The sequence below is a fragment of the Bradysia coprophila genome, unplaced genomic scaffold (genome assembly GCF_014529535.1).
Source record: "Bradysia coprophila strain Holo2 unplaced genomic scaffold, BU_Bcop_v1 contig_232, whole genome shotgun sequence".
NCBI lineage: Eukaryota > Metazoa > Arthropoda > Insecta > Diptera > Sciaridae > Bradysia > Bradysia coprophila.
Genome location: NW_023503493.1, coordinates 7,030,014 through 7,057,198, shown reverse-complemented (window position 1 = coordinate 7,057,198; position 27,185 = coordinate 7,030,014). Strand labels below are relative to the sequence as shown.

Genomic DNA, 27,185 nt, shown 5'->3' with positions numbered 1-27,185 from the left:
TTCCTTCATTCAAGTCTAACGTTTTCACTGTTCTCACATGATTAGCTGGTGAGAAAAGGATTGGACTCTCCTAGTCCCATGTTACTGTAAAACATAAATGAGCTTACTGATTTGGTCAGTTGGTCTGTTTGGTCGGTTGATGAGAGGGGGAGTATGATGAAATTTGACGCTGAACCATTCACTATGGTGCGTCTTCACCAAATTTCTTTTTCTACAACTGCTACTCAAAAGGACCATTGGACTAGTATGTGACCTTTCATAAAATCTGTTTACGAAGCAAACGTTCTCTACTAGCCGACGGAAGAATTTTCAAGCTTAATTTGAAAGGGCGCAGTTCATCTGAGAAAATGCGAACTCAATTCCTAAAAACTTCCGTCAATTGTCTGTTTAGACTAATTTCATGGTTTTCCTTTTCGTATTCACAACATTTGATTTGGAAGATTAATACCAACTAGAGTACTAATAGAGTACAAAAATCGCTAGCTCGAAATCATGAAATTAGTTGTGGATATCACCAAACAGCGCAAAATTCAGTCTATGAAGTAGTTGGCAACGAATCAATACAATACAAATTTGGTATTATTAACAGATGGTGTCGGAGGTGCAGGCGAATCGGCATTGAACGGAGGTTCGGCTTTGTCAAATAATTTAATGTCAATGATGAATGCACCGGGAGGTAGTGTTATTGCTTCTGGTGATGGACGTCCACCACCGCCTCCGCATTCAAGCTTGCTACATATGGCGGGTAAATTGAAAAATTGATTTGATAAATGGAGTTTTTGTGTAGCATGTCTTTTCCGTTTTGATTTTGAACGTAGCAGAGTTGTGTTTTTGCTCGTTTTATCTTTTGGTTTTAGTGACTTTGTTTTAACATTCCAACTTATTTTTGTTTTTGTTTGCCTTGTTTTACATAATATTCAAATGATCTAACACAAAACGAATTTCATTTCATGCTATCGTTAAGGTCGCATTTAAGGACATTAAGGTAATGATTCGACGGTATGATGAATGTGCTGTGAAATGCAGCACAGACACTTAAAAACGGAATTGTGCTGGTTATTTATAATGCATGACATCGACTAATACCCATGTCGCACAAGAACGATTTATCTTTAATAAGACTGTGCAGGATCATGGAGTATCCATTCCAGCACCGGATAATTTTTCTTCAGCGTCATATTTCAATGTATGCATCAGTTCCATCGTCTACAGGGCCACCACCCTAGTTCTTTAATGTGCAAATACTACAACAATCATGATTCTGAGACGTTTCATGCCCTGATTCCAGTTAGACGCTCTCAGAGTTTTGTCAATGTCAAACCAGATATCTGAGAATTGATTAAGCTGACAACTTGGAGGAGGGATCGAAGGGGAACCATTTTCAAATAATCCGCAGTAATCACCAATTAATTTTACCAATTGAAGTGAATTTTTTGGTGAAATTTGGTGTCACCAAGCATAAAAAGAGGTTCAACTCTCGGAGGATATGGCGTAAATTACAAAGTCATTATCTGAACAGATATTAATTCTCCGTTCTTCCCGCTCACTTCTTAACATTACAACGCCTTTATACTGCATTTGACTACCCAGTGACCCCAATGATTTTATGAACGACTGAAGTATCGAGTCTCTCTCAAGCGTCGTTTTTTGTTCAACAGCAACTCAAACAGACCCTTGAGAAAAATTCTAAACCTGCATGCCAGCAATACAACCAAATGAAAGAATCAAGTTTCAGATTTTCGAAATTCCTTTGCTGCTGCTGAAGCTCTTACTTCTCATTAAACTTGATACTTGACTACTACAAATATCACTAGGTAATACAAGTCACGCACGGTTAATGTGGCCTTTCATTGATGTAAAGGTATACGCTCCAATGGAGACTGCATCACGTCAGTTTTCAAAATCTTCTTTGACCATCTGAGTTTCGGAATCAGAGTTAACTGACTTGTGCAGACTATTGACGTATGAGTGGAAGTATTCAGAGAAGTGATACTCTAGAGGGCCGTAATAGTTTTAAGTCTGTAGGAGCGAGCGCATTCTTTGAAATATATAAGCTGAAGAAGAACGACTGGTGTAAATCGTCGAAAACTTGATATCCTGTCTGAATTATCAACAATTAATTTCGTTCAACATTTCTTTTAGATGATCTTGGACGAGCTGTCGAAGAATTGGTGACGGTAATAACTGAACAGGAAAGCGATACAATCGACAATGGAAATAACAATCCAGATGTTACGTTAGAAGAGAAGAAATAAAGTGTTTTTTAAGGGAAAGATCACGTAGATCGTAGTAAAAATGGGAATTTTTACAAAAAAGAAAACAGAAACAAAATAGTCATTAGTTATTGGAGTCATTGAGAGGTACTAAAAACTAAACGAAGTTATATAATATATTAATACAATTATGCCCCACGGCACACACCGTCGCTAAATAATTAATTTTTTAGACGGAAGATTTGTCATTTTTTTAACATTTTATAATTTAGTTGATGAAATATTATTTTTAAATCATTTTCGTTTTTTGAATTTAATTTTATTAATCGATGAGTTTATTGGAGAAATATTTTTTAAACAAAATAGAAAAGAAAAAGAAAACTTTTAATTAACCCGTGAGTAGTAGTGATTTGAATGGATAAAGGAAACTTAACTCATTTATAAGTAAAATCAAATTAACGAAAGAAAAAAAATTATAAAAATTTTACATAAAGAATAAAAGAAGAAAAAATTGTGAAATAAATCTGATGAAGAGATGATGAAGACGAGAATAAAATAAGTAAAGTGGATAATAAAACAAAAACATAGCAAACAAAAATAATCATTATAGCTAAACAAAACAAACTAATGGACCCAAACAAAAATATATTAAAATTTAAACGAAAAAAAAAAACAATTTATGATAAACTAAAACTAACAAAAATGATCGTTTTTAGAGTCTTTGTAAGAAAAACAAGTAACCGAATTTCCCCTCTAGAAATAAATTTAAAAAGAAAAATTGCAGCGCTAATCAAGTAGCGTTCAATACCCATTCAGGGCTTGATAATTCGGAATCGTAATTCATAAAAAGCTCTGACATTCACGACGAGCAATTTCAATTTCATTTATTTCCAAGAGCAATTCAGAATTTTTTTTGCTTTGAGTTATAACCTCATGAATTCAACCAGAACTGAGAAACTGAAATATTGCACATTCAACACAGTCACTACGTGCTTTGTATAGACAATAGAAAGTTATAAAACAGCTCCAAACGGACATCTCTTAGAAACGGGACCTAATTTGACAAATAAATTTCCTAAATTTTTTCAGCAAAAACAGGAAAATTTTAGCAAATTTTGGAAAAAAACTGACTTTGGTCCGTATGCGCCAATTTTGCTTAACTTGAGACGAAAAGCTCAAAGGCGCAAGATCCGAATTTTTATACACAGAAAACCAAAACATCCTTAGGAGAAACATCCATGGATGGGAGCGATAAACAGAGCTATAGCTCTTCCCTTTCCCGCACCTCACTTAAAGCGGCAAAAAAAAGGAAAAAAGAAAATCTGTTTCGACCTCGAGAACTAGCGGCGGTCACAGGTGCGAGTGGATTGTGAGACATTGAGACATTGTCATCTGCTGATGGAAAATTTGGGGAAATCGCGGTAAGATGCTAAGAAATCACCAAAAAAATGCAGCAAACCAAACAAAAGAATTGAGCTTGACCTCCAAAACAGAAGTAAAAGATAAAAAATTCTCATGCGTCTTACTCAAAATCAGTAGAAGAAAATCTCGTAGTGAATGAAGTATGACCTCAAGCTACACTAATTGGCCCAAAATTCCGGATGACGAAACTCTATTTTACAGAGAATGACTCGCCAGCACTCAATCTGTAAAGATCAACCAGTTGCCTTCAATGCACAAAAGCTGATATTCAATTTGCAGGGAAAGACTCACTAGCACTCGATCTGCAAAGATGAGCTGTACAATGGAAACATCAGAAAAGAGACTCAATCTAGTCTTTGAAGTCATAAACCGTAGCTGAATCTACAAAGTCACAATTGCGAGTGAAGCACAACAGCAAACGACAAAATCATTGGTCAAAAATGACTATTGCAAATGACTAGCACTTGACTTACAAAGGCTGAACTCATTCTTCAACACAAAGAAACATTTCCGTTTTCCGTTTTCGCTTTCCGCAATCTGCCTTCCCCTAATTTGACAGCAAAAACAGGAAAATTTTAGCAAATTTTGGAAAATAAATTATTCAAAAACTGAAAATGCGTTGGAACGAAAGCTACCCAAAGCACTCGGACAATGCTGGACATTATTTTGTGTTAACAAGGCAGGAAACGAAAATGGAAAGTGCAATATGTAAAAATGCCCTGATCAGACAGGTTGGAAACTATAGTTGTCGGGTGATATATGTTATCACCATTTTGACTTCCCCCTGGTTTTTAGAATGTTAACTCACTTTTCTTGTAAACGACCGTTGAGACCCTTTTTGTAATTCACAGAATATTTTTACGAATAAAAATTCCGAATACCAATGCCTCTGACTCATTACATTTTAGAAGTAAATTTATTTGTAAAAATGTTTTACCAAAACGAAATGAAGTCATGAACAAAGGAACATTCTAATCGAGAAAAGAAATGTGCGGACAACCAATCCTTTTGGTTGGTTAGTCTGGTTTTGTTTTTAATTTCTGAAAAGAGCAAAACAAAATGAATTTAATTGAAGAGAAAAAAACATTTTTGATTTTAGGAGTCCCGTGAAATTTTTCTACTGAAACAAAAAAAAATCCTCACTCTAACACTTCCCTCGAAACTATACAATACATTTGATAAAAATTAACTACAGACTTTGCTATAAATAATTAAGAGATAAACTTAAACGAAAAAAAAAACAAAATATTCAAACATATCTTCTGTCTTTTCTAAGAAAAATAAGAGAAAAAAAATCATTTGCATCAACTAAAAACATATTAAAACTATACAAATCGACTACGAATTTACCAAGACAAAAATTAAATTTAAAAAAACACCCAAAATCAAGAACTTAATCAATAAAGCGATACAGAAATATCATTTTTCTGAGTCATAAAAAGAAAAAAACAAAAAAACTATTTTAACACAAAAAGAATTTTTTCATTTGAAATTTTATGATAAACTCTTCTAGCCCCCCGCTTGCATTGTTGCATTTACTATAAAATTGAGTATTATTTTCGAACAGTTTCTTGCATTTCATTTTTTAAGAATTTTTTTTTTCTTTTATCTTCAACGAACTTGCGTTTTTTGTTTCTGATAGAAGGACACACTCAGTTTAATTTATTTCAATTAAACAACGGTGAACATATCGGGTAAAAAGTGTGGTTGCCACTTGCATCCATCGGCTAAAAATTCAAAGCTTGAATGAAAAGTTGATTGAGATTTCATCTGAGTAACGCTCAACACTACCCAATCTAGACAGACTCTACACAGTTAATGGTAGAAGGGAGTGCTGAATCAGAAAGACCTTTACAATGAACAATATCGAATCTCGTTTTGTGTTTTTATGGCTTTCTGTCGCTGTGAAGGATCTGACTATGACTCCCGTCGGACTTCTGACCTCACGGACTATACATTGTATAGTATACAAGTCTTCAATTTTACAAAGAGAAAAGTACTGATCCAGGTTGTAAAATTGAAGATTCCAACAAAGCTCAATTTTCGCTGATTCATGCAATGCTGATCTCATCAATAAATCCTACTAAACGCTTCTAAAAATGATAACATCATTTCACCACCATTAACATTGCCGATAAGAAACGTTAATTCAGTTTGCGATACCATTGGATTAGAAAGCATTTTTCCGAGTCGAATACAGCGGTACCATGTCTTTGTGTGAAGCAGATAGTCAAGCTGAACCAATGACTTTGTCTTTTTTGGGCTCTGTACCATAAGTCATGACTTTCCGGGGAGTTTTCTCCTCGCATTTTTCTAATTAAAATCCGATGCCAGCTGATTACAAAAGAAAAATGGTACCGCCACCTTCACCTAACCTTTCATAAATGGCAAATGAAATATAATGTAATCGGCCATATAATCTACTACTTCTACAGTTTACAGTATCACCTAACTTTTGATACAAAATCTGGTACTTCATTTGTTTAACCAAACGTTTTTCTATATAAGTGAACAATTAACTGAGCTGATGGTTTATTTTTGTCGTCACAGTCGATAACAGATGTCCTAACCGTTCTGGAATGTTAAACTTGCTAATATTGCTTCATATTCCTTTTTTAATTTCTCTGTTCGTTTATACACACAATGCAAATAGGAAAGTTTTTATTGGATAGATTCAAATGGTAGAATTAACATATCGAATGTATTAAGAGAATATTAAGAAAAATATTTAGATTGTGGCGCGCTTTTCTAACCAGAACAGATTTGTATGCTAGATACACTGTCTCTGTGTGTGTATTATGTGACACCATTTTTCTTTAATTTTATTGCCGAATTTTCCCGGTTTTATCCATTAAAAATGACCAGTACATCTCCAATTGTGTCGATGAATACAATAGAATACAAACAAATCATAAGAAAAATATCACAAAACAAGTAAAATAAATCTAAAGAAACAAAATATTCGGAATAAAAAAAGAAACATAAAATGTAAAATACTAATATGAAGAAAAAAAAACGTAAAATCTAAGCGAAGGAAACAGTTGATTTAAGTTTGTATGGGCAATTATGTACATTAAAAAAACACACACACGAAAGTGAATATTATTAACAAATGACTGTGTTTTAATCCATAGATTATCTTCGGATAGTAATATTGCAAAATCTAGAGGATTTTCGAAACCCGAACCCAGCCCGAATTAAATAAATAATAATGATAAAACCCGATGAAACTGAAACTCGCCCGAACCGAATTCCATTTTTAAAACCCGATAACCCAGAAACCAGATAAAATTCATAAATTGATAAAATATGTAAAATAATCGACGATATATGGTATACAGATGTGATAAATATGTGACGCAAGGCGTTGTAAGACTATTACTTCATAATAATTGAATTGATCAAGATTTTATTGAAAAACCCGAACTCCGAACCCAACCAGTATTATACTTTTGAAACGCGAAAACGAGGCTGGTCGGTCATTGTTCGCGTTTGGTTTTTATCAATTTCGGTTAACCCGCTCATATCTACCAAAATCAGAGCAGTCTTTCTGGAGAGAGATTACGACATCAGTTCTTTTTTCTCTATTCAATCAAAACTCTACTGATAGACAACGATTCACTCTTTCACTGAAAGATGTCGCTGCAACAAAACCATTGTCAACAGAAAAATAATTAATTTTTTGGTCGACGGATTTTACTCAAAGAGATACTGAATCGTTCTCTGTCGGTAGGGTTTTCATTCTATAGAGAAAAGAGAACTGATGTCGTACTGCCTCTCCTGATATGGATACTTTAGTCTATAGAATACATTTTTTTGAGTTATCCTCGGAGTTATCTAAGACGCGTTCAGATAATGAACTAAATGGACTTGCACCTAGTATCCAGGATTAAGTATGAATATGTACGCATACAGCTCCGAATAACTGAACCTCTTAAAAAAAGGTCTCAAAAGTTCAAACTGAGACTTTCATTTTTACTCGGGACCTTCGTTTGAGGGATTCTTTTGAAAATCCACCTATCAAAATCGGACCCATTTCGTCTGGGATGGATATATACATGGTTTGAAAGGTCTTTGCCAGTAGACCTCAAAAAAGGCCTCACACAGTCTCGAGTCACACCTGGTTGCTGGTGGAAGATCTCCGAAGTTGGAAAAATAGTGTTTTTTATCCGAATTTTTTGACTGTTATAAATGATCGTTCCGGGGGAGCGTGGGCTCGTTGGAAAGCTGAGCTTAAGTACTTTCAGGTCGTGCCTAGTTTGATTGGATTCATTGATATATTTTTGCAAAAATTTACAAAAATTTTTTTCAAAATATGTGTGAACGTTAGACAGGTCTGGGCTGGTACTGATGACACTTAATGTAAACCTAACATGCTAGTCGTAACATACACTGTCTAAGCTTTTCATTGATGCCTCATTTGCAGTGCTGGTGATTGCTGGCGAGTTTTACGAGTAGCGGTTGTACTAACATAAAATTCTGTTATGTCGGCAATTACCAGCACTGCAAATGAGGTATCAACGGAAAGCTTAGACAATGTACGTTACGACTAGCATGTTAGGTTCACATTAACCGTCATCAGTACCAGCCCAGACCTGTTTAAAGTTCACACAGATTTTGAAAAAAACTTCTTGCAAATTTTTGGAAACATATATCAATGAATCTAATCAAACTAGGCATGACCCGAAAGTACTTAAGCTCAGCTTTCCAACGAGCCCACTCTCACCCGGAACGATCATTTATAGCGGCCAAAAAATTAGGTTAAAAAACACCCTTTTCGACCTTCGGACACCTACCACCAGCAACCAGGTGTGGCTCGAGACTGTGTGAGGCCTGTTTTGAGGTCTACTGGCAAAGACCTTTCAAACCATGTATATATCCATACCAGACGAAATGGGTTCGATTTTGATAGGTGGATTTTCAAAAGAATCCCTCTTTACATTCGTAAAAGAGAACTTTTCAAGCCATTTTTCTATTGGAATTCAAAGTAGCTCCTTAGAATTGTCTACAAACTGGAGCTACGCAGGTCACTTGTTATGTTTTATTATTATGAAAAATAAATGAAATGGAATGAAAGAAGCTTAAAGCTCTAACCGGTACTCAACTTCTTTCACTCGCCATCCGTCGGCAGTGATCAGTGATAAGTCTCAAGCCAGCTTCAACTGTTGCTCCAATTATATTTGCAGAAACTAAATTCACGCATACTACGGATGGGTAAGTTATTGACGAAGAACGTACACAATGAAGATATTTGTGATTAATTCGGTTATCAAACACGACAGAATAAAATTAACCAGGCAGTAGCACTGGTTTGACTAGGGACCTGAATAATCTAGCAGCCCCATAGTTCTTGCGAATAAAATTTTTCAATGTCAGTGTTCATTTGAGTTCATTTTCATACAGTGTATTAGGTCCCTTATTTGACGTTTCGAAAATGGACCGCTTCTGCCAGGTTTATTTTACTCTGCCGTGGTTATCAAAAGAACACGGCAACGAAACGACATGTATCAGAAACGACATCTACTCCAAAATTACTACAGTGATCGTGTTGATATGGACTGCAACCGTTGCATTGCTTCCTTTCACTCATAATATCCTGCTATAAATTCGCATAGGGAAATACGTACTTCTTTAGCTACAATTTTTTAACGCGAGCGAGTTTTGAGTTTTGGCTCAAGTTCGTTTTACCACCGTGGGCAATCCTCGGCAACAGCTTTTCTATTATGAACCCCAAGTTTTTTCAAGTAGTTCTCTGTCAATCCATCTTTTGTTGGGGTTTCTTCTATGAACTAAAATTCTAGATTCCAAGGTAATAGGAAGTGATCGAAATGACAAAAATGAAAATCTTTTCTTTTGTTAAAAACAGAGAGTCATGAGAGTCATTGGTCATGACAGATTATAATCAGAGTTAAAAGGAGGTAGGTCTTTAAGACTTTTGTATGGGATCTTTCATGGGATCCTTAAAACATCCGTTTCAAGAAAAAATCCGGGATCCCGGTTAGAAATTAAAGATCCCTCAGGGATACACCAAAATTTCTCAAAAATTTTGGGGGTCACCACACAAATATTGTAGACCCTCCACCTTTACTCCGAGATTTACTCTTCCATTTCCCAGTTGAGATAAAGATGCTGTCTCTCGAAATGAACCTTTAGATAATGCACTGTCGTCCCGTCGTCCTCTGGCTTTGATTAAAACACGAAATCTTTCTTCGTTGTCTGTATTTTGAATCGATTTCAATTCGATTCATTCAAATTGATTCAAATAATTTATCTTTTCAAGTCTTATCTGTACGGTTTTGTACGAATTTTAAATAAATAAATTTTAGAGAAACGTTTCCTTGTCGCCCAAAGAAACGCTCAATTATCGGTGAGGACGTCCGTCGAGTCGGTGATTCGGGATTTTTTCTCGAAGCACGAAAATTCGTAAAATCTTTCCCCTTTACCAAAACGTTCGCCATCCTCCAGGGTTGATGGAATGGTGCGATTTAACGTTTCCGGCAGGAACAGGACTAATACACTACCCATTAGTGACAGACCACCGAGCACCAATGCCGGCAATGGTTTGAATATATTTGACTGAAATGTCGAAAATGATTGTCAGTGGAAATGGTAAATTTCCTTCAGGGCAGACAGGGCACCTACCAAATATAAGATGTAGGAACTGAAGAATGTCAGTGCGTAGCCAGCCACATGTACTGCAGCTACACCCTGTCCGCGTACGCAAGTTGGAATCAATTCCGTAGCGTATTGGGCACCAGAATTGTAAGCCACTGTGACGCCGAATCGGCCGATAATTGCTAAAGTTACCAGAAGTGCTGGCTCTGCAGAAATAAATTGAAAATTTTAAATTAGTCAGCGGAAACTCTCCTTCTTCAAAGTTAAATCATTAGCGACCGAAGACACCTACGATGAACAATACGTAGTCCTAACTAAATGTCAGCCACTTCGTCATCCCTTCATTTGACGGTACGATCCCGAAATATCCTCTCACAAATCTCTATACCTTACACGGTGTATTGTTTTAAGTGTCCCATCTCACCGTATACCGCGAAAAGCGATCGCCGATACATTTAACTTAAAGCACGTTAAACACTTACCACTCACACCATGCTGATAGGCGATAAGGAATCCCGTGGACGCTGTAAAAATGCCACTAATCAACAGTGATGATGATGCCATAGCCTTGCGCCCAATAACATCTTGCAACAGTAACAGTACAACACAGGCGGGAAATATTGCCGTTGCACTCAACGAAAACATAATAAACGGCGATAATCCGAGACCTTCAACATTTCGAGATATCGCATCGTAGCACAACGTTATGACCATTCTGCGGGTTATTTAAAGAAAGCAAAAAAAATCGAGTAAAATTGGGTCATCTGTCTCTCTGTACTGTTGTTGGATTACGTACGATTTGAAAAACAAAATTAGAGTTAAACGCCTCAGTCTGGGCGTTTTAAACAGGCCAAATAGCGTGGACGTGTTTCGCTTTTCCGTATTTTTCGTCTCGACTATGGTCTTTCTGAAGTCATCGATATCAGACTCGCTCAACGGATTCTTATTAAACTTTGCCACTCGCACGAAACAATTAACCGCCGCGTCAATATCATTCATCGATATCAACCACAATGCACTCTCTTCCACCAAGAAGTACATCAACGGAACCACAATGACCGGTAACGATGTGACGAGAAGGAACGTTTTCCAATCGCCAACCGCGACAGCAATCCATGGCGATATCATTGAACCGATGCAGTAGAAAATTCCAATGCAAAGATTTAGGCCGAATGTTCGCATTGACGGTCTTATGTACTCCATAACTGAAAAAGTGTCCGAATGAAAATGCATTCGTCTCCCATTCTCTCTCTGTATGAGGTGTGTTGTGCATGTAATAACTCACCTAGAATGTACATCATGACGAAGTTGGTGTCGGTAGCCAGTCCAGCTATAAATCTACAAAATGCAAATGCAGTCACATTCGTAGCAAATATCGTTGCACCGTTGCCAAACATTGCCATTAAATTTGAAATTATCAGTACGTGCAATCGACCTATTCGATCCGCCCAGACACCGAACACCAATGATCCAATAACCGATCCGATGAAAAATAACGATTGTCCCAATGACGATTTCCATGCCGATTCACACACCCAGTTGAGCTGAGACAAAAATATATATTCAATAAGATATCAGTAGCACAGCAAGCTCAAGGTGCATTAGGGCGTATCGAATTTTGCAAATTTTAAGGACCGCGATAGCCTGTGTGCGGAAAACGTATATCATCGACAACTGTGTCCGGGCATGTGGTTGATGGATCCGATGGAGCCATGGAAGAAGTCCCCCCGGGCGACTTTAAGTTTCCGAAGGTCATAATTCGGAAAGTTGATAGTATTTTTGAAAACAATGTTCTAGCGGAATGTAGAGCTTTGAAAACTCTACAAAACTACCGAAGAAACCGATGGTCCAAAAGGTGTCACTGCCAAGATTGCCTAACATCGAAAATGTGACCATTTTGTTTTTGACTTATATTTCCTGAGAGACAAATGATTTTGTTTAGCCTGTGGTATGAGATGGTAGAGGAGGTCGAGCACTACCAGTACACTAGGCATGTCCCGATCGGATATACTCTTGAAATCACTTTTATAACATTTGTGAATGGAATTTTTAAGAGTGGCCACGTCGCCCACGAAGCAAGTGCAGACACTGCAAACGGTACTGGTGAGTCGAGGACACCTTGGCCAGTAAGTATGCATAATATTCCATGACAGTAGCTGAACTCTTTCACAAAATATTTGTTATTTCGATGTGGCACATGAATTGAAAAACTATACTACGAACTTCAATTTTTCGTAAATATATCGAAAAATATGTATAATCTGTGTATTTGCAACGAAATCGACTTCTTACTACTATTCGTGGGTGAAATAACTAATTAAATCGATTATTTCTCGTTTTTCTCATAAATTCAATTTATTCAGATTTTGTAGTACAAAGTGTGCCACATCGAAATCACAGATATTTTGTGAAAAAGTTCAGCTACTGTCGTGGAGTATTATGCATACTTACTGGCCAAGGTGTCCTCGACTCAACAGCACCGGTTGCAGTGTCTGCACTTGCTTCGTGGGCGACGTGGCCACTCTTAAAAATTCCATTCACAAATGTTATGTGATTTCAAGTGTATAATGGATCGGGACATGCCTAGTGTACTGGACGTGCTCGACCTCCTCTACCACCTCATACCACAGGCTAAAAAAAATCATTTGTCTCTCAGGAAATATAAGTCAAAAACCAAAAGGTCACATTTTCGATGTTAGGCAATCTTGGCAATGGCACCTTTTGGACCATAGGTTTCTTCGGTAGATTTGTAGAGTTTTCAAAGCTCTACATCCCGCTAGAACATTGTTTTCAAAAATACTCTCAACTTTCCGAATTATGACCATCGGAAACTTAAAGCCGCCCGGGGGGACTTCTTCCATGGCTCCATCGGATTCATCAACCACATGCCCGGACACAGTTTTCGATGATCTACGTTTTCCGCACACAGGCTATCGCGGTCCTTAAAATTTGCAAAATTCGATACGCCCTAAGGTGCATGTATGCTAATTTCACCGAAAAATAATTCCTTGCAAAGACTCAACATCTTGAGCTTTAACGAAAGAGAAACAAAACTTCGATTCGACTTACTTCGCTCGTCATACTGCGGTACTCGTAATCCAATTTATAAATCCATTTTTCACACCCTCCGTCGGCGGTGAATTTGGTGTCGTCGTCATCGCTACGTAAATAATCGAAAGAGTATGGTAATTGGGCTACTGATTCAGCTTCCAGCAGATACAGATTTTCCGTTTCGTTCAGAATGGAACATGACGGTCGTTCGTAGGTTGAATAGATCTGTTTTATCTCGTCATAAGTTAAATTGGACAACTTCTCTGAGTAGCACCTGTAAAATGGAAAAGTTTCGTGTAGCGCTTACAGTACAGTTAGAAGAAAAGGATGTCAAGGGAGTGTTGGGAGACTAGAAGGGTTGCAAACAGTTGCTTTTTCGTGGTACTGTTCTGCCGAACAACACCCAAAAAATTTAGTGTAAAAATGATGCAAGATTTCGAGAGAGAAAAAGTATCAATATCTCTCACTAAATCGTGCATCACTTTTGCACTAAGTGCTCTACAGAATTTTACTTCTAAAATATTGAGTATCTAGCAACAAGCGACCCAGTAGCCTGACTTTAGTTCCATCATGAAGAAGTTGAATTTCAAAAGATCAAAGGAAAAATTCATCAATTTTCTGCTAGAAGCCACACAAAATCAATCCCAATGCAAATACATTGCATTCAACTACGTGCAGGGTACGATTTTTGGTATCGTACTGTGGAAATACATTATCTTCGAACTTTGCTTTGGCATCGATCCCATTTGGTTTTTGTATTTTGCGGTGATATTGTTTGGTAATTCACGGGCACAACTCCCAGTCCTCGAGGCTCCCTGACAAAAGTTGGACAAACAAAATCAGGCTGCGAATAAATCCGAAAGTTTCGAAATCGTTTGATTTGAAAACGTCCGGATTTTGAAGCGCGCAGATTGAAAAACATTGTCCGGATTTTGCTAGGTTGCCTTAAAGTCAAGTTTCGGTATTAATTCCGTAAATTCCGTTAAAGGAGTTGGTTGTTGCCTGCTTATTAGTGTTCGTTGTGTTGTGGCACTATTCTGGATAGAGTTTCTCGGCAAAACAGGAATTAATTTGCTAAAGGCGTGGGTTCTAATTGCCCTTATAACAGGTAAATGAGACGACGGTACGAAGGAGCGCAACGAATAAATTTCTTAATTACAGGCCCTGTCGAAAATCTCAAATCGAATGCAAAGGAAGTGTTTCGGGTGTTTCAATGCTCGTCCGAATTAATGTTCAATTTAACAATTTCGAAAGTAACGCTCCTAAGCAAACCCTTCCAAAATGCTGTTCGTGAAACATCGTCAAATTTGTCACAAATTCAAGATTCTCTGGACATGATCACCGATGTGGTTAGACCGATAACCAACGAAATCGAAACACCTTTTAATGAGACAGACATGGAGCGATTTTCGAACGAAAGTAGACCAGTGCGAACAGTTGACGGTCAGCACACCGATCCCAAATTGTTTCAGCAACAATACGTCAAGAAAATAAACGACCGGTGCAAGGTTCAAATGGACAGTGGTACGGTTTTCTGATTTTATGTGTTCTTAAGGCGGTGCTTTGCATTGCACTAATTGGAGTAGAAGTGGAATGCAAAGCACCGCGTCAACCTACGGTTTGTAAGTGAAATTAAAAGCAGCACTTCCGAAGTACAGCGGTCAAAAAATGCGATAAAAGCTTTTCGGATGCCTACGATCGTTGCTACGATAAACTACCATCTGTTGTCAATACAATGCTATGCTGGCCGATGAAACTCGATGCACTGTGTAATGTCCTGAAATCCGGTGATACCGAGAAACTGTGCGATTCGTCGAATGTTATCGATCGGGATTTTGGTGACTCATATGTTGAATTGAAATCGCTTGAACAATCGTTGCAAAAGCAAAAGGATGACAAAGTCGAAATTGACACCAACATATCGGTCAATCCGAGTGCTGAGATAAAGTAAAGTTTTTGTTTCTCTTCGAATTTTGAACCTAATTTGACTCCTGTCTGCCTAGGACAATGAAAGAAATGAACAAAAAATTTAGCCAGGAAATCGAGGACAAAAGTAAGGCAGTCTCAGGATTCATTTTTGTGATTCAGAAAATTCTGTCGTTGGTGCTGCTCCGTACTGTATTCGGTAGGAAAAAAGTAAATTTTCAAAAATATTTCTAAACCCTCGCACATCTCTGTAAGGCGCCTACACGTACTACCGGAAGTACATGACTAATATTGAGTTTGACAATCGCTTTGTTACGGAGTATTTCGAGAAAATCGACTTGAGGAGAAAGGACAAAGGGCTGTCGAATCTGTTGCCATTAAAAAAGGTAATTGTCTGCCCCATTACCGCTGAGGGAGTAACTTTGTACGAGATCGACTGATAGTAAGAACATTTTCCCCGATCGACGTTCGTAGATCGAACGGAAAACCATCACCGTTTCAAAAACCAGCAGAGTCAAACTAACCGAACTGTGGTTCATGTTTCCCTTCTTGGTGAAGCTGCTTTTCGAAATCATATTTTCCTCCTGCATTCTAATATTTAACCACCTTCTGTATGTGAGCCTCAAGTCAGTAGCACAACATGGTGAAATAACGTATCATCAAGAAGGAGAACTGATCATCGAAACATTTGTTAGTATTTCAGCCTTCCCGTTTTCTCGTTTATATCAATGGCAATCTGCAATGTTTAGGTAAACGGAACCGGAGTGGTGGCTATGATGGTGAGACAGTTTCTAAACAACTTCAATGTAAACGAAAATGTGTCGAGTGCTTTCAGCAACGTTGAATGCCTGCCCAGGCCGAACAAACTGTCGATATGGTAAAATGGGAGTCTGTTTCGAATGCATCGGTTAAACGAGTTCAAATGATCACTTTAACAGGCTCATACTGAAAATCTACGGCCTCTACTGCGTTATCATTTTTTACAAATGGAATCTGGCGTTTGCGCAACGGTTGCGAACCAATGTGATGGCAGTACACTTCCCGAAACGAGAAAAGAAAAGAATTTTGTTTTTGTACAATGAATGTCTAAAGAATCGGAAACGTCTCCGCCAAATGGTCAAGAAAATGCTGTGCCGTAAATTGCGTAATACCGGATCAGTCGAAGAAAATCCCCTCCGGGTATAAATGTTGTCCCGGTTTCTGTCGAAATTTTCATTCAATTCATCAAATTCAGATTTTAGTCAACAGATTCCCACGGTATTTCGATTGGCTGAAAGTTTTGCCCTGTGCAAGGAACAAATGTTTCATTTGCAATAAAGTCGAATCGTTTGGACGAGATGGTCGTCTGATTGACTCCGATGCAATTGAAGGTCGGTACTGTAACGACTGCTGTGAAGAATACGAAGACGTGCTCGAAGAGATTAGACTGAAATACTCTTCAGGTTCTGATTCGGGCAGCTCGCAAGGTACAAGCGATTCTGATAGTACAGACTAGCGAAAATTGCAATTGATTTTAATGGGAAGAAATGATAACGGTGCAAATGTGACATTCTGAATTATATAGAAAGGAATGAATCAATGAAGTTTGAGTTGCACAGACGACAAACTGAATCAGTTTCTCTAAGAAGACCTAAAACTCAAAGCCCAAGCTGGCTTCATCAACTTAATCTCTTAAGGACAGCTTTTCATTTGTTATCGATAACAACGACGAAAATTAATAGGAACCTCATAGCTCATTATTGCGGTTCTAATAAGGCAACATTTTTGCTATAACTAATGAAGTAAAAGATTTTGTATCCAGCACGAGGCGTTTTGAAGTAATAGAATCGTTGAAAACTGAGTAGATATGTCCACCGTTTGGGAAAGGTTTAAAATCTATCTATCTATCTGCCCAGTCTCACCATTTTTGAAGCTAGCCCTTCATTTAACGTTAAATACCAGGAAAAGAATTAATTCATAAAGTTAGTGAATAATACCGAGCGATTATCTTTCAATCAGTGCATGTTGTTGATCATTTTAATTACTAAATTTACCAATTTTCAGGCAAATTCGGTAATTAAAATTACCAATAAATAGCCCTGCTTACAATAGTAACAATAGCCTCACTGGTACCTTGCCTATTAACTCCGAGAAACAGTACTAGATGTAAGACTAAACGTAAACTGGACCTGCTGATGCAGGTTCACACTAGTCTAAAATTGTTGACGAGTTCCTGGAGTTCACAAAGCTCTAAAAACTACACCGGAGTCGTCTACTTTCAAGGTCGAAAAGTATCGAAATTCATGGACCCTGTACAACTGGTTATGCTCTTCTACAGTCGATTAATAATGACAATGAAATACTTACCAATGTTCCGGCACGAAACTGATGATTGTCTGTGAGTAGTAGTTCAATGAGGCCAACACATTGATTATACAAAAGAGTCCCATTAACATAAATTGGTAGCGACCGAAGTCGCCACATTTTTTCAACATCTTCTCGATATCCATGTTCCGAGAAAAGCGTGCACGCTGAACACTTTACCACTATTGTTTGTCCGACTACACTAATGATTTACAATGTTTTCACTGAACTTTCCTTACACAACAGAACAGAAAAACACACTTTGACCAGATCACCGCCACTTGCGGTTTATTTTTTAGTTATTTTGCCACATTTTTAATTTGTTTCACATTAATTCACATTCAATTGATGCAGACGGTGTTTTGTGTAAATAATAATAGCCGTGTTGTTTGTGAAGAAATGCATTATAGAACAATACTGAGGCGGACACTGCAAAAAGTAAAATAATTTTTTACGATCATTATACACTGTATTCACTACAGTACTGGAATACTGGTCCTAAATAGATAAGGAATTCTCGTCAGTGATACGAGAACACATTTTTTATTCTGAAAACAATTCGCAAAACATTCACAACTCAAATGGAAAACAATGACCAGATGGTACGAACAGAGTCATATTGTAACAAAAATGTGCTGACTACAACCTGAAGTACACTCACACAGGGTGTAAGTGCATTATAACAATAAAATGTTGGACAAATTATCAAAATGGTGCTTCGTGTATGAAAGATGTCGATCTGAGTCGAAGACGATTTTGGACACTACTAGTTCGCTATCCGTGAAGTAATTCATAGTTTATATCTCATTGTTGGGTAAAGTATCGACAGGAGTATCGAATCGACTGTGAAGATATTATCGATTGCATTTCCATTCGAGGTAGACCATAGTTCCATGTTAATCGATAACATCGCTTTCATTATACAATATTGCATTCAGTTATGACAAATTCATTTGCGTTCTTTGCTCTTATTGCGTACTTTGGTTAAATGGAAACCGTGTGTATCCATTCCAAACATTACGACATTTTGAGAACTAGACTTTTTTCTAGAAAGATGTCCATAATCATCTGAGATCGTTCAACTCAACCACAGCAGTACTATGACTCAACTCAAAATGCTATCAATTTTAGCAGATGCTCTTCAGTTGAGCACACACTGAAAAATTGAATGTTGTGAAGAAAGTGCGACGACATTACTCACATTAAGCACACCTATTTTCACCAGAACGTAGGGTTTGGAGATACAACATGCATGGTACGGTACGGGTAAGCAATAACTGAAACTTTTTATAAACAGGAAGCGTATCGCGTCGTAATAATTGAATCTACTACTTCCTTTGCTTAAAGTAACAAGTTCATAAATTCTGGTACTTCATTTGTTTTCCCCATTCATTTTACTATAAAATACCAAACTAGCCGCAGGTCATCGCTTATTTTTGTCATTGATCACTAACAAATGGTTTTAAAGTGATTCTTGTGAAAACTCATTAGTGGCCATTTATTTCAATATTTCACTGCTAGTAGCTGATCGAAAACCGAAAACATGCAATTTTCTTAAGGAGGTATCTCCAGATACATGAACGATACATGATCGTACGGGGTATAATTGGAAAGGTAATTGCAAGCAGTTTCGGGGAAAATATGTTCTTATTGCATTTGAGATTCATTTATACTGATACGAGGGTTACCTTTTATATTTCTGGCCTAGGGCACTTCTAGTGTTTTCATATGCTTGTCACTATGCTAGCAGATAACTTTGGACCTTTTTAGGAAGAACTACATTTATGAGAGCCATGAGATGTTTTTCGGTCTAGTCACAGGAGCCTTTCTGACAGAGGTCTTCACTTGATTGGGAATTTTGGGAAAAATGTGTAGCATCGGGTACTTTTAGTGTTTTTTTATGCTAGCGACTATGCTAGCAGATAACTTTGGACCTTTGTAAGAGAACAATAAAATTTTATTTGGTCTAATCACAAAAGCCGTAATATCATAGGTCCTCTTCTATGGGAACCTCGGTTCAAATTTTCATATTGCCACCATTGGGACATGGATCGTGGTAGATCTTCGAATGTTGGTGTTTGGAGTGGTATTGGCGTAGTCTCCCTGTAGCACTATGTTTGGTTCCACCAAGCAACCCCATTTGACTGGAGTAAAGAAAAACATTTTGTGTGAAAATTTAAGAAAATTTGCGAGGGCCTATGGGAGAAGGGCTCCTGTGACTAGACGAAAGACACTTTTTTGTTGTCATTGTGGTAGTTTGCCCTACAAAGGTCCTACGTTTTCTGCTTGCACAGTAACTAGCATAGGAAAACGCTAGAAATAGGCCTGAAATATAAAAGGCAACCCTCGTATGAGCAGTTGAAAAAAATGGTAAAAATATGACCGTTAGAAGTTCGCGGACGAATTTTTACTCTTTTTTTTCAACTGCTTCTAATGACACCCTCGACGACCATATACCTTTCATGTATCTCGAGATACGTCCAGAAGAGAAATGCTTTTCATTTTTTTTTTTTTTGGACGAGCACATTCTCTCCGCCCACCAATTTAGGTATAGTTGAACTAATTTTCTTCCGGACACTGTACATTATCAACGAAATGCCACTTTAATGAAATCATATCTTGTAATGACTTCATAAAAAATATATAATTCACAGAAAAATGAGTTATTGGTCTGTTAGCGTGGCAGCCTTCTGAAAGAATTTATTTTTTATTGTTTTCGTATATGACCATTTTGAGCCAAACAAACAATAAATAATTCAACTAAAAATGAAATGATTTTACTGTTTCCATAACATTGTATAATGACATGTAACATTCAATGCACTTATATCCGCAATTTGCCATTTAAAATACAGAAAGTTTTTTTTTATTAAAATAATGGATATGTATGTACCAAATGTATACCTACTCGGCATAGGTATCGATAAATTAAAAAAAATAAAAATTATGATCAACTCGGAACTACAACCATTGTAACGTACCTACTAAATTATTGTCTCACTGTTCAAACCAATATCATTAATAGCATCACCAGGTTATTAACAGTTACACGGCAAATTTCTTATCACATTTCGTATGTACGACAAAGAAAATGAATTATAATTAAAAAACAAACGACAGATATTTCTGTTGCCATCTTTTTTCTGTGGTATTTATAGGCATAACCAGTACACCCAGCAATTGATTCGTTCGTAGTAAAATATCTACAAAAATCTTCATGACGCAATAGACACCCCATTTTTTAAATTTAAATTTCTAATGCTTCATACAGATAAATTTGACCTGCTATCGACTGCAGTAATGAACGCAATGAATCTTACCAAAACTGTCTTACATAGCGAACAAACCGCATATGTAAAAAAAGATTGAAGTAAAAGATTTGAACTGACAATCTCTTGAAAACACCTAGATCTAATGAAGTAATGGATCCGATAGTAAGACTGTCTAAGTTTATTCACTTTCCAAAGGGAATGGGTTAGTCCTAATACTTCAAAAAATGAAAACTATCGAAATTACGTGGATAAACCGATTAACATTTACAACGATCGAGAAGTCTATGGATCTCCAACTCCATAAACCTTTTGGTATACCAACCGGATTGAAACCTATACCATATTGTTACACTATCTACGACTACGACTACGACCAGACCTTCAAACATATTCTTAATTTTCAATTGTCTTCTTCATTTTTTCACCAATTTAGATTTTATGATCAACCATCGTTACAAACATTTTCATTCAAAAACAAAAATTGCTAGTCTTAATCCTCCTGATGCACTTAGGTTTTCAGAAAGATTTCCCATAGCGGAAATTTCGATTTCTCAATGATCCACGGAAAGGAATTGAACATTTTCTTCCTCTGATGATGACTGTTTTGAATCGAGACCACTTGACAAACTAAAACTAATGAAGACGAGAAAACTATAGCGTAAAATAAGTTGCGCTTTGAATCATAAATTTCTTGGCTCGCATTTTGGTTGTAAGAGTAATGTGACCTTCAACTTGATCGAGAAAGTTTAATTTGTATAAAGCAAAAATGATGCTTCTAAAAATTCATCCATTTCTTTGCTTGTGTGAATACATTTCTGCGTCTATAAATACATGAACTGTGCATCTTCATCAGACGCTGCATTTTGTCTACGATGAACTAAGTGCTTAGGTTAAATGTGAATTGTTTAACGTAACCGACCTGCTCTGTATCTGGTCAGATTCACAATAAAATCTCATTAACCTTTCAAAAACGCCGCATTATCTGTTATCGATAGCGACGACAAAAATAAACGTTTCGTATAGTTAAGTGTTGTCTTATAGAAAAAAACATAAGTTTAAACAAATGAAGTACAAGATTCCGTATCAAACACGAGGCAATTCTGTAAACAATAGAAGTAGCAGATTTGGTGCCTTACCTCAAAAAAACTCGACAAAACACCAAAAATTGGCCCTCATTAGAACTGAATTTTCTCCTCTCACTGGCAAGGAAGTTAAAAGGACTGGTGTGCTATGCACATAACTCACCATAAAAATGTGCACTGCAGACTGCACTCAATTCAAACGAACACAATTCATTTCCTTATTTATTCTCCGTGTAAACACAACCGCACTGTAAAACCGGTAATTTCGTTCACCTTGTCCTTAACCGCGTGCTCCACACGATGCTGTTAACATAGCCCGTTCACCTTACGCTATTGAGTTTATTTACATTTGCGAAAATCGATTCACCTGCAGCGGAAAAGTTCCAATTAACTAGACTCGATTAAGTCAACAGCACACATCCATCAAAAATCTCTTTCGATTTTGAATCATAAATTATAAACACCGCAACTAGCACGACGAGCGACGAACCAATTTTAATTTATTTATTAATGTGCTGTGCACATAAAATAGAAGATGGATAGATAACGTGAGGTAACATGAAAATTTTGTCACAAAAATTATGTTTTGCAATTTCAAAACAACAACAGCGACTGTATTGCAATGCGACAAATGCACACGAAACGTAAAAATGTTATGACAAAGCACAATATGTTCTATATCCACTTGAGCAACAGTATAATCATAAAGATTCGTGAGTATCCAGCAAGAGTATATGACTGAAAATGTGGAAATTGAAAAACTTTCTCGGTAACTGTTCTCCACTCAACAGATTATATTCTTATAGCATAGGATCATGTGATATAAATATTGTGTCTACTAGGTACCTCTACTGTTTTCTGAAGATTTTTTTTGAGTTTTGTTTTCACAACACTGTTTTCATTCGAGCTATTTAAAATGAAAATTTTTAAAAAGTTTTTAAGCTATGAGCCACTGGGAATTGAGAAAAGTTTCAAGTATATTTTCACAGAACGTAAAGCAATAGACCTTCTATCCTCCGGATGCACATTTGAGTCTACTTCAATCTTACTCTTAATTTTTCAACTTTTTCACAACTTTTGTTTAGTTAAAGCTCTTGATTTTCCGCTTTCACTTATCGACTTTTTAAGTTGAGGGATCGTTTGTAAAGTGTGTCACGAGTGCGATGTTTTTTCAAATTGAAGAAGAATTTCTATTAATTTGTTGAAAATACGTCGTTCATATTTTAAGAAGGCATGGACTCATTCCTAACTGTCGTTCAACAGAGTTTGTTTTTTTACGAATTTCTATTGTTGACATTTCTTTCAACATTTTATTCAACATTTGAACATGTAAGGAGGGGTACAACCGCCAATATAATGTTGTAACTATTGAAAATGTTCTACCGTAAATTCGAATTTAAGAAATAAATTGCAGATTTCTAGTGGAAATAATTGTCTTTTATGCTATGAGAACTGTAATGGGTGTTTTACGTTCGAGGAAAGTCCAATAAACTAGGAAACGTCCGAGCAGTACGATATTGAAGGAAATACTGTACTTCTCTAAACGTAGATTAGCCTAATTTTGTCCGTCATGAGGCCACATTTTGTATATCTCGTAGTAGATACAACGTATCGTAGTAGATCCAAGTTGGTATCAAAATGATGGTAGTGGTGCCAAATACTGCAGAATGAAATTTTAGAATGAAATTTATATTTGTCGTCCAAAAAAAATTGAATTAATTCAAAAGATACTTTCAATAATTTGTTTTTAAATTTTATCAACGCACTTCAAGCATGAGTAATACTCTAAATAGAGTACTGAAACCTGACAGCGTGTCATATAACTGTGAAACACTGTGAAAAACCGTTTCTATTTGGCTTTCGACTATGATCACTTTTGCTTGAAGTGCGTTGATTTTATTCTCAAGACGAATCTCAACACGAATACAGTCGATGTCAGTGAAATTTAGGTATGAATTAACTTCAGTCTTCAGCTGATCGACTCATATTAACAAAACTGATCATAGTTCTGGTAGAATAATCAGACGCACCCGCGTGGTAATTTTGGTAATGATAAAAGTCAACGCACTTCAAGCATGAGTGGTACTCTAAATAGAGTAGTGAAACTGGACAGTGTATCATACAAACGTAAAACACTGCAAAATACCAAGATTTGCATTTCATACAAAGAGTACTATTCCTCAGCTGACCACTATAATCACTCATACTTGAAGTGCGTTGTAAAAATACATAAAGACGTACGATCAATTTGGTTGTATGAGTGGATCAGCGGAAACATAGCTGAAGCAATTTCATGTCTAAATTTCACTGACGTCGACTTGACCTTTATTTTCACAATATTTTTTTTCTAAGATGTGGTACAGCCAAGGTCCACACCACACTTGTAAAGGCTCTTCTAGGATTCAAAAATATAGGAAGTAGACCAAATGTTTTTCATATTGGATATGCAGTGGTTTTCAACCGTAGCCTTATGACTCAAGTGACGTGGGTCTAAATCATTTTTCAATATGAGAAATTCCCCTAAAAAAACTTGTGTCTGCAAAGAAGACCACTCAAATATTTCTGTTACAAAATCTTTTACTTCATTTGTTTTCGGAATTAAAGAGTACTATTGTAACAGATGACTAACTTTTTCTGTAAAAATATTTTCGTGTGTAGTACGTTTACCCCTCAGTCAGACCAATGCTTACATTAAATTATAAACAGACATTAATCGAAATATGTCATTTGTGTACTTAAGGTATGTTTTTGGTTAATGAAAATGGTGAGAGCAATGTGACCACATTTTTTATAGAAGAAAACAAAAATAATGGAAAAATACAAAACTTAAAGAAGAAGGCAACAACACAGACTCATCCACCTACCTACATCTATACGATTTTCATATTTATTGACTTAAGACTTAAGACCATGTGATCGGAATGTTAACTTAGGCCGTGCGTCGCAGCCTGGACTAACACATGATTTGAAATCCAAATTTCAGTGAAATTTATGAAATTTTAATTGAATTGAATTGAACGATTTGAATTGAACCCGTAGGCATTACCCGAGGCATTACCTCCACAGCCCGCAAGGTATGAACAGAATAAAAAAAACGAAATAGGTCAGTATTGTGCACTGCGCACTTGTAAACCGAATAACTTATCTACAAACCACAAATTCGACGATAAACTAATTGTTTTGCTCGAAAGGAAACAAACAAAAAATTCTGAAAATTTAAAAAGTTTCCATTGCAATTTAACCTTCCGGACGTTTAATTTGCTTAAATCAATTTGCGTGCAATCGTTTCAATTCTGCTGCTCTAAACTTACATATATATGTCGTACTGAATTAGTAAAATGATGAATTTATCGGTTGACCAGACTCCTACACAGACACACATACATGACGACGACAACGAGAGACAACACAGTTTCCTCGGGAAGAACGTCGTTTGTTTGTTTAAGAAAATCAGTGTTTAACTAACCAAGATCATCCTACGAAAATCTCCAGCTGTAAACGATAATATATACAATCATCTCATTGTCGGTGACTCAAATTGCAGCTTCAATACACTTTGTTGGTTATGAATGTAATCCAATCTAAATAGCGCGCGCGTTCATCATATTTCAGCATTAAATTGTCTTTTATTAAATTATCGATGATTGTTATTATACCCGCGCCCGCGGTTTTGTACGAAATGAAGTCGTTTCAATCAAGAAGGCACTTAAGCGCCATCGTCATCACAAAATATACTCAATATTGTCTTTCGCGCTTAAATTCCATGAAATGACTTAATGATCTTCTGTTGCCGGTGCAATTATGGTTGATTGCACGAAAGCAGCACTATCGCATATGCCGGTATAGGGTATTGATGGTTTGTGTGGCATGCGATATTCAACAGTTTTTAAGTGTCGAAACGCTCTCTTCTGTTCAGATTTTCTACTTACTGAAACGGATCCGAATCGATCACGATTTTTAAACGGATGGAAAAATTTAACTGCATCTACCTACTTTAGCTACCCTGGTCCTATTGACATCGAGCTATTTCAAATTTAAATTTCGTTCATCATAAAACTCACCAAATCATTTGAAGACTAACAAAGGCTAAAAAGACGTGTATGCTGAAACAATTAATTATTTCTTGACGAATCCTTCCCATCAATAAAAATGTTATGCCTACACCGATGCCTAGCACATCTTTCCTTTAGAAATATGAAAATTCTGTAATTTTTTCATTTTTCATATTTCTTATGCAGTTATGCTGCCCCTCAAATTAGTCTAATTTTTTAATCGCCGTAATATATGCTAGCGACTATAGCTCAGTTTTCGATAATAAGATTTGCTGTACTCTTCTTATAAAAATGAAATGAATGAATGGTTTACGTTTCTACGGTGTCTCTTTCACACGATTTATCATACTAGCCCACGAATTTTAATAGAATTTAAAGCTGGCACTTCGAGTACCATTAATGTACACAATTTTCAAATTTAATGTTTCAATCCATTTCTAGGCGACTTCATCATTTGGTATTGAAAATATAGCTTTTATGGACCATCCAAATTTTTCGGCGATTTTTTTTTAACTCAGCCAGTGGCATCGTATCAGGAAAAAGAAAAACTTGTGTGAATCAAAAATTTTGAGTCAAAATATGGAAAATTTTAAGGGTTTCGAAAGCGTCATTCTTCTCTTTTCGTCCTTCTCGTTTCTTTCATTTTCGTACCTGTAAATGCCTAACAAAATGGAACTAACATCATCTTGCAGAGTGATCATACAACAAACAGAGACAAGACTCTACCCTTCCCAAACTTTTACACGTTAAGTGAATGAAAATAGCTTGACTATCAAACAGAGAACTGTTTCGACCTCAGAACTCGCTGTCGGCGCTAGGACAATTGGAAATTCTAATAAAATTCATAAACTGTCAAAAGCAAATAAAACCACAAGGACAAGATGATCCATTTAGATTCCGTATTCGACGAATACATGTACCAAGCGAAATGCGTCTCACACATCGATTGGAATTTACATTTTTATTCGCCGTAATGTATATGAACGTACAAGAAAATCATGCTCGTAGCTCAATTCTTGTTAATTTTTTTTACAGAACCCTTTATCTGCACTACCTTTATCTGACAAAACGAGCCATCAGAACAGTCGGAGCGTTTGCTGCGACTGAGCCCCGTACAAACCCGTATATCTATTGCGTACGTGACCCTAGTGCGTCTGTCACCCTACTTTGACCGTAAGCCTATGCGCCGGTTAAAGTAGTTAAAGTAAA

The 27,185-nt window shown here is 36.7% G+C and overlaps 3 protein-coding genes across 8 annotated transcripts in view; 2 read left to right on the top strand and 1 right to left on the bottom strand.

Moving 5' to 3' along the window:
• LOC119076005 (dystrophin, isoforms A/C/F/G/H) overlaps positions 1-5,005 on the top strand; it is a 339,975-nt gene extending 334,970 nt beyond the window's left edge. For 3 of the 6 annotated variants that reach the window (XM_037182584.1, XM_037182585.1, XM_037182581.1), the window contains 2 exons: positions 590-745; positions 2,143-2,268. In XM_037182584.1, the coding sequence (XP_037038479.1) occupies positions 590-745; positions 2,143-2,255 (269 nt within the window). In that variant the 3' untranslated portion in view covers positions 2,256-2,268. Of the gene's footprint in view, positions 1-589; positions 746-964; positions 986-2,142 lie in introns of all 6 variants that reach the window. The other 3 variants (XM_037182582.1, XM_037182580.1, XM_037182583.1) reach the window with 3 other exon arrangements.
• A 4,832-nt stretch (positions 5,006-9,837) lies between these two features.
• LOC119076051 (organic cation transporter protein-like) lies at positions 9,838-22,591 on the bottom strand. The gene is made up of 8 exons (XM_037182684.1): positions 22,198-22,591; positions 17,574-17,999; positions 13,320-13,575; positions 11,536-11,794; positions 11,047-11,455; positions 10,733-10,965; positions 10,278-10,456; positions 9,838-10,211 (listed from the first exon to the last, which is right to left on the bottom strand). The coding sequence occupies exons 2-8, from the start codon at positions 17,714-17,716 to the stop codon at positions 9,993-9,995; spliced, it is 1,698 nt and encodes a 565-aa protein (XP_037038579.1). The 5' UTR covers positions 17,717-17,999; positions 22,198-22,591; the 3' UTR covers positions 9,838-9,992.
• LOC119076081 (protein sneaky) lies at positions 13,863-16,793 on the top strand. The gene is made up of 9 exons (XM_037182732.1): positions 13,863-14,079; positions 14,290-14,409; positions 14,463-15,248; positions 15,305-15,426; positions 15,483-15,613; positions 15,702-15,917; positions 15,977-16,104; positions 16,166-16,406; positions 16,462-16,793. The coding sequence occupies exons 3-9, from the start codon at positions 15,037-15,039 to the stop codon at positions 16,720-16,722; spliced, it is 1,311 nt and encodes a 436-aa protein (XP_037038627.1). The 5' UTR covers positions 13,863-14,079; positions 14,290-14,409; positions 14,463-15,036; the 3' UTR covers positions 16,723-16,793.
• Positions 22,592-27,185: the final 4,594 nt, after the last annotated feature.